At 36.3% G+C, this 8822-nt stretch overlaps 1 protein-coding gene across 8 annotated transcripts in view; it reads right to left on the bottom strand.

The window, feature by feature from the left end:
• Window positions 1-517: 517 nt before the first annotated feature.
• Window positions 518-8822, bottom strand: part of LOC126827520 (dystroglycan 1) — a 108924-nt gene continuing 100619 nt past the window's right edge. For all 8 annotated transcript variants that reach the window (XM_050556947.2, XM_050556950.2, XM_050556949.2 and 5 more), the window contains one exon: window positions 518-7581. In XM_050556947.2, coding sequence (XP_050412904.1) covers window positions 5299-7581 — 2283 coding nt within the window. In that variant the 3' untranslated portion in view covers window positions 518-5298. The remainder of the gene's footprint in view (window positions 7582-8822) is intronic.

Here is an 8822-nt window from a genome sequence, read left to right as displayed (position 1 = left end):
TTTAATGTGAGTATAAAAAAACAACATATTCCTGAAGTAATGGCCCGAAAAATCCCTCTCTGGCCATTGCTGGATTTGACTTCTGATACTTGAGCTTTTGAGGGGAGTGGGTCTATTCTTCCCTTCAATCAAATCTATCCCAAGTACAGCAACATGACAGCCCTTGTTTAATCTGGGGTCTTAAAAACTGCAAAATTGTGGTTCGTCTCCAAGCAGTATTGTTTACATTGTAGCCTCGTTTGTCACGGAATTAGTTTTTCTGCAATATTCTGCTATGCACTGGTTAATTGAGTGTAATAAATTTCATGAGTCATGACATAACGTTATGTAAACATATCTGGGCCTCTGTTTAAACCCGAATGATACTGTTAAGTAGTTAGGTATTGGTTGTTAATCAGACTATTGACCAGTCATAATTTGGAACAGAAATATGCTTTTGTTACAGCAGTGTTTGAGTGGGATTATGTCTAATCAACAAAACTCTGCAAGGGGTATGAAAAAAAAGCGACAGCGATAATTTAGAGATTAAATCAGATGTTTTATTACAAGATAACTACCAGATATAATATACACACAAACATATATAACAACAATTCTCATTGGCTCACATTAAGGCATTCAACAGAAATATAGCACAAATAACTAAAAAATCTGGACTACTGTATAATATATAATACATACATGTAGATAGGATAATCCAGACCCAAAAAAAACAGAACTTAATTCCAGATTTACCTGGTTTTCTAAAAACAATGAAATTCAGATTTTGACTAAGGAAATTTCATGCCAGTTTCCAGAAAATTCTTAACTTTCTGAATATCCTTGACACATAAGCAGATGGCTGCAAAATTCAAAATCTGCTTTCGTTTTCAGTGAAAATCATAAATGCGTCTAAAACTGAAAAATTACATGTGGACTAAAGTTTTAAAAGGGAGATAAAGTGACTGATAAACCTAACCAACACACTATTAATAAATCCTCTGCGATTCGAAGAAAATTGTTAGGATATAAATAAAAGACGTCCTAGTGTATATACAGGCCAGTTGTGGAGGTCAGACATTCCCACTCACTGATTTAGATACCACAAGTGGTTATGTAAATTAATTCCAGAATTCCCAATGACCCCTCAAAACTGACCTAAAAATACATAATATGAGCAGTAGAAGACGACAACTCTGGTAAAGTAGGTCTGAAATGGCTGGAGACTAGTAGCCAGAGGACATCTAAACTGGGATCTCAGCGATACACTGGGTTGTCTTTCTTCATTAAAGCTTAATGAAGAAGGACAACCCAGTCCAAAACGTCTACCAATAAATTTGTTTAACACTACCTAGGAGTCGTTATAGGGGTTGCTTGTCTACTTAAAATACATAATAGTTAGGATTTTTCTGGCAACAGGTCAACAATCAACAAGTTGCATTTTTTTTGTTATACATAAATTAAAGTTAAACATTCTATTTAGTTGTTTATTTTACAATGCATATATATACAATACAAAATGTCAATATCATAAACCCCTCGTAAACAAAGGTGTGGTCATTAATATACAGGAAGGGGTTACTTAGGGGTCAGATACAAAATACTTTTAAATCGGCTTCCAAGATTTTTAACAAACTTTTTGTATTTTTTTTTTATATCAAATCTTCACATTGTAATTGATTACAAAATTACGATCAGAAAAGTTATCGCCCCTAAATTGACCCTTTTTTTTTTCAGGGATAACAGATGGAAAATAAATAAATATCAAATGAATTATTACTTCTATAATTGCAAATTTTTACAAAATGACAAATCGCGTCATATATTCAATAAATTTCATGATTTTTCCATGTTTGAGTTCAAGCACAGTTTTTTACACTTGTAAAAGCTGTTTTTGCCCACCAGTACTCTGATATTGACTTAATTTTTTTACAAGATGGTCACTACTACTTAAAGGACAACGTTGAGGTTCACTGATTTTTACAAATGTAATAGAAATGGTTAAAGAGACACCAATTCCAAAATATTCTGGAAATTGGTTTCCGACTGAATAAAGAACCGTAACCAATGTGTCCAATCACATATGTAACAATATACGACCACATTTCAATGTGGGCGTATAAAAATCAGTGGACCAACCAACATTGTCCTTTAAGTTGAACATAGCAAACAGAATTAAAATAAGATTTTTTTTTATCTTAATAATAAAATTAAAAGCATCAAAAATAATTAAAACTATTTATAAGCTTATTATCCTTATTAAGCATCAATATGTCGTCGTTTTGGAGATAAAATTAAGTATTGAAACACCTCAAACAGCACTTTTTTATCCAGTAGCTCATCGTTAGAGGCAAAAAATGCTCTCCATATAACTGATGTATGGTACCTCCTAAACGCCTTATTAGAGGCAAAAATTGCTCTCCATATAGTTGATGTATGGTTCCAATAAAAAAAAATTCACCTCCAAAACGCCTGATTAATTGTCTCTACATTTACTAAGCATTAAAAACATCAGGTCCCGACTTCACAAAGCATTCTCAGACTTAAGTTAAGAATTTACTCAAAATTGTTCGCCTTATATTAACTAAAATATAGCCCTTTATAAAACTTTTGCTGTTTTAATGTATCAAAAACATCAATAAGAAACTATGTGCAAAGTTTTGTGTTTCTGGATCAAAGATATTTCACATAAACAGTGATTGAAAGTTGAGTACATTCTTAACTTAGTCTGAGAATGTTTTGTGAACTCGGGCCTGTTCCCCCAAAATGAAAATAAATGCGAGGGACAGATGCGAAAATCAGTGGATTTCTAACAGTTTGCCTACACGTACTACTACAATATTAACAAAAAGCGCTTTTCAAAATATCCAACACCCCAAGTAGACGATTATGAAGTTTATGATGAATATGGCCGCCTTTTTAAATGGTGAAACATGAGGAATATGATTGTTTTATTTGACTAGTGACTAGTAGTCCAATGAAAATAATAAGGGGATTGGAGAATCGAGAATGACAATGACGGGGGGAAAGGAAATAGATCGACACATTTTACAGGGGGAATACTATAAAATTAATGCGATACGAACAAGGTCAACATAAATGTACATTGTAATTAAACATACATTATGCAAGAGTTAAATCTGCTTATTGTAGGTCCATCTTTAAGCCTTAAATGTTATATAAATTATTAATCAACTCTCGATGCCTTTTATGTGTTCGATTTTCACTGGATTTGAATCCGATCTGCTGCTCAACACAAATTGATGATTAAATGCAAAAATACCGACTTTAGTAATGATGATCGAGGCTAGGCCTAAATTTCAATCATTCATATCTCGGTTCAGAGTGGAGCAATTTGACTGAAATTTTCAGCATATTCCCTTTACATTATCTAGTTCATCCCTTTCTACCCCTATAAAGACCTACATGTTCTAGTCTATGATCAACTACCATGAGAGATATAAGACGGTGGATATATATATATATACGGACAAAGATATAATTAAAATAATAATAATAATTATAGTTAAATATATACAATTAATCATACTCTGCACCATATGTAAACTATACGCACAAAATTTTTTTTTTACAATTACTTAAAATGGCTACCACCTCTTGATTCAGGTCCAAAAAAAATTGTTTATTTCATTGGATTTTAGATATTGCTTTGTTTTTTACGTTTCTAGGTAAAGGCATTGATTTTGTCGATAAAGCCAAAAAGCACCCTAATCGTTTGAAAGATAAATTTAATTGAATGGAGCTTGCCCCAATATTTAACAACACATCACTCTTATCTTGAGCCCAATTCAATAGCAATCTGATTAGAACACAGATCCTATTTCGTTTCGTTTTTTTATAGTTCAAAATTTTGTTTTGCTTGTCTTCACTACACTGGGATCTGGAAGAGTTATGTAACCCGCTTTCTGGTTGATGTGAGGGATCAGCCAATGAAACGGCAAGTTTTTGGCGTGAGTTGCACGGAACTGTGGGTAACCCACTCGAAACATCAATGCTGATTGTTTAATCAAATGTCTAACGTCATAGGGTCAAAAGCCACTCGTATGACGTCTGACTCGACCTCCCACTACAACTGGTCACATCTCCATGTAGTGTAGGCTATCGAAAGTATAAAACACAAAACGAAATATAGATCTGTATTTTAATCAGACTGGGCACATTAATTTTATTTGAACCTAAATCAAAAAGGTCTAGCTCCTTTTAAAGAAATTTCAAAACTCATAAAAATTAGAGTTTTAAATATTTTGACAATTCCTTGAATGGCCGATCAATTTCAAACAACTCCAGCATCCAATAGAAACAGACAACACATTCTGTCAACCAATCATAACATTCCTTCTATAAATAATATCTCAGGTGGCTTATGAAAGGTAAGATGTTAGTCTCAACAATATCTTGTGAACAGAAAGAACAAGTGTTATAAAGTGTTACGTGTAAAATATATTAACAAGTTTAGATTATAAAAATAGACTGGGATATACAGAAAATGTAATGGTATTTAAATTAGGGAATTCTACTCTAAATGATTTTTACATAAACAAAGTGAAACATTTATATTAAAATTGAAATCTGGAGTAATCTCCCCTTTTACAATTTCTTTACTTCGAACTCAAGCACAATAATGCCACATGCTTTGTTTTAGTCCTAAGCAAAATCCTTTTTCATATTACTTCATCCTCTCTTCTTTTTCTTTTTTTTTTATACTTATTGGAGTTATCTCCCCTATATAAAATCTTACACATTTGAGATAAACTCGAACAATGCCCACACCTTCAGTACCTGTTTTTACTTCTCCTTGGCAATCACGTTCCTTTAACCAAATAGTCTCTAAAAGTTAAATTATTTGTAAAGTTTTTCTTTTTCCTAAATGATTTCCTGCAACACTCTCATTGGCTGAGTATTATGCAAGTCACCTGAGTTCATCCAATCAAATAGAAGCTAATATCGTAATTTTTCATCAATGCTGTACCGTATACGTTAAATATATCACAATGTAAAATCCAAAACACAATGATTTTAAAATATGGATTCCTTGTCGAAACTGAAAGTAGATACTGTCACGCGACCCACAAGGTTAGAAAAGAAACTTTCACATGACTACCAAATAAGGCAATTTACATGCATTAATAACTTATGATGAATAGATTGTGTTCTTTGCAGACACGGCGATGACAAAAAAAGAAGAAAAGCGTTTCGCATATCGCCACAGTATGAAAAACACCTTTGCATAGTTTCATAAAAGGTCAACAGTTCAATTTATTTTAATGCACTATTTACTGCGGTGAGGTGGAGGACATCTTACGGGGGAACGTAGGTAGTGGGTTTGTAAGATGGCTGCACGTATGGGCGTGGCTGTCGATTGCCACCGGAGGATTGGACTGGGGGTGGAGGTTGATAAAGAGGCGATAGAACTTCCATGTTATATTGATCGTCAGCCATAACATTACGATGATTGGCAGGTGGCGTTGATGCTTCACTAGACCCGGCACGATATTCAGGGGAGGTAATTGGTGGTTTCTCTTCTGGCATTATTAAGGGTTTACAGGATTCACTCTGTTTTTCGTTTTCTTCCAATTCATCAGGTAATATAACTGGAACTCCTTTATTGACAAATGTGTGTTTGTCCTCCAGGGACATCTTACCCTTTCGTTTCTTTCTGTAGAGGATACAAGCAACAAGGAGCGCAATTAACAAAATGGCGACAATAACAACAGCAGGTACGACAGTGGTGATCCAGATATCGTCCCCTGTTTTGGCACTTCCTGTAAGAACATTTTCAGAGCTTGTATCGTCAGCTGGTTTGGTTGTATCTTCAGCATCACCACCAGTAGGTTTAGGAGCATCAGTTTGATCTGGAGCTGGTTCTCCAATAGGCGATGACCTTCTAGGGAATGCATCCACTCTTTCACACGCTCCTTGAGGGGCTAATCCTGCTTGGGTTAGTTTGTAAGGTCTCAGAGCACGGGCTGCCTCCTCTTTTATAGTGCCATCTTCGTTCATCAATTTATCTGCCATGGCTTTCAGGTCATCTACAGGACAATCTGAACCACTCATCGACGTGTTGGTCCAACTGATGACAACAGAACCGCGTTCTAGTTTCGTTAATTGTATGGAATCAGCATTCTTATCACCAAACAATTTGGATAACTTATTAACAAATTCGATCCTATTGTCAACATTTGACATGAATTCATCATAGTCCATATCTAAAGTAATGCTCATTTCATGATTAATTTTTTCGAGTTCTTTAGCTTTACCTCCCGTAACTTTGATCTTGAAGGAATGGGTCACAAGAAGACTTCCTGATCCTTTTCTAGCCAAAAGGGTGAATTTATGAACGCCTTGGTCGCTAAGTGATGGGAAGGCTTTAATCACCTGCTTCTTCCTTTCAAATGAAAGCCAATAACCACTGGGTATTTGAACTGTATGGTTGATCAGCATGTCCAATTTCAAGTCGCGTGTGTTTCCAACTTCACAATCATAAAAGGTATCGGCAGGGATTTTAAACTTGGTAAATTCTCCAGCTTTAAATTCAAGACGTCCGAGAGGTGAGCTGACCTCTGGTGGTTGGTCAGTAATGCATCCAGGAACTGCTGGTCGATCCGTGGGTTTTCCATGTGTATCAGTCTTCGTTGGATGGATGTGGATAGTTTCCTCGGGAAGAGGAACCGTCTTGTCCATGTCAGTTGGTTCTGGAACTGGTATGGATGGCTGGAGACCTTCTGTTGGTTTGACAGGAATTGGTTTTGTTGGTTTACCATCTGGAGAAGTTGTTTTCATCATGGGGGTGGTCTCTGTTGGTTGGATGCTGAAAGTAGGTGAAGCCATACTTAATACTGGTCGTGTCATGTCATCACCAGGTTTCGTCATGATGATGGTTTCTTTTGGTGGTGGTACAGGGATGGTTGGTTGGACTCCTACGGTTGCAAGAGGTGTAGCTCTGATGGCTCTCTTGCGTCGTTTGTGTTCCTGGAAACGACTGTTAGTTACATGCCATCCAACAATCGGGTGTTTTAGAGCTTCAGCTAGCTTTCCACTTTGAGCTTCAGTTTCAATTTGTTGAAGAATGGGCATGTGATCAGCTTCAACCTTTCCGCAGCCAACTCTCCATGACACAAAAGCACCAGGTTCCTTGGGATCATTTGTGTTTCCTGGACCGGCAACAAGAGCAGAAGCATCATTAAGAGATTTCCCTGCGACAGGAACCATTTTTAACATTTCTTCTGCCAAATTTAAGTAACCAGAAAATCGGTTCATTACATTTAATCTTTCGTGAGCAGATAATTTATCCAAATTTGAATCCAACATAATGGTTACTACTGTTTCCGACTGTTCTCGCTTACATCGTACTGTTTGCGGGCCTTCTCGTTGAAAGGTCAAGGTTGTAGATGGCTGGCTCATTCGTTCACCTTGTACCTCAATGGAGAAAATATCTTTAGCTTGTGCGTTATTTTTATCGGTAGCAACCACCTCGATGTAGTGTTGTCCAATTTCAGACGGCAAGGGTACACCCTGTAATAATTGTTTCTTTGGGTCAAAGGTTAACCATGAAGGAAGAACATCTTTACCAGCCTCTGTTATCTGAAAAATACAAAAGAAAAAACGAATTTAATTAGGTAAATATGGGTTGAGTGTTTTATTTCGTGCAGAGATAAAAAAAAAAAAGATTTCAAATGTATGTCAGCTATGTAAGGAGTCCACATTGTTTTCATCAAGCCTTGTTTACACAGTAGATATTTTTGAGTGAGAGAGCGAGAGAGAGAGATAGAGAGAGATGGGGGTTGACGTCCAAGCAACACAAACTAGGTCATTTCGGGACTAACTAATGTTCAATTTTATTTCAATAATTTGCTTGCGCGTCGTGGGAGGAAACCAGAGGACCCGTAGACAACCCACGAGGTTGGACAGGTGATTCTACTTCTTGTCCCATACAACCAGTGAATCGAAACCACGACAGTTGACTCAATGACAGACCTTATGATAGAACATGCACTCTTTGACCATTCAACCCGCCAAGCCCCCAATATTTTTTAGACTAACAACAATAAAAGGGTCTTTAGCTGGTGAAGGACCCAGAAAAAACCCTTGAGGTTGGGCCGACGTCACTTCTTATTGTCATGTGCAAGCTTGGGGTCGAAACGCAATCCATTTGACCATGCATTTTTTATAATCTATTGTATATATTATTTTATATCTGTTTGGCTGATATTTTAATTATTTATATACATGTACATAATACCATCTGAAGACAATGAATTAAGGGTCGATGGCTAGCTGATAATTTGATATATATCAGAATGAAGAAGGTGGTTGATTCTTATTTTTACTGTCGAACCGTCTGACTTGTTTCCGCTAGACTTTCCCCATTGAAACTGGGATTATATTAAAACACTTTAAGTTGTTCACAGCTGGGGAATAAAATTACCCTCACATATACAGCTCAGGTTTATATTTATATTGCCTCATTCTATTATTTAAAGAACCATGTCAGAGCAAAATATCACTCGGTATGAAAAGAGAGAGAGAGAGAAATGAGGTTTAACGTTCACTCGACACAAACTAGGTCATTTCGGGACTAACATATGGTTCAATTAAAATTTCACTAATTAAACTAGGTCATTTTGGGACTAACACATGGTTCAATTTTATTTCACTAATTCGCTTGCGCATAGGGGTCTTTAGCAGTAGGAGGACCTGGAGAAAACCCACTAGGTTGGACAGGCGACCCTACTCCTTGTCACATACAACCCGGGAATCGAAACCCCGCCAGTTGACTCAGAGACAGACCGTATGTATGAAGAGAGAGAAACCGGGTTAAACAT

Source organism: Patella vulgata, chromosome 7, assembly GCF_932274485.2.
Source record: "Patella vulgata chromosome 7, xgPatVulg1.2, whole genome shotgun sequence".
Taxonomy (NCBI): domain Eukaryota; kingdom Metazoa; phylum Mollusca; class Gastropoda; family Patellidae; genus Patella; species Patella vulgata.
Note: the sequence above shows the minus strand (reverse complement) of the source record. Positions and strands in the feature narration are given on the sequence as shown.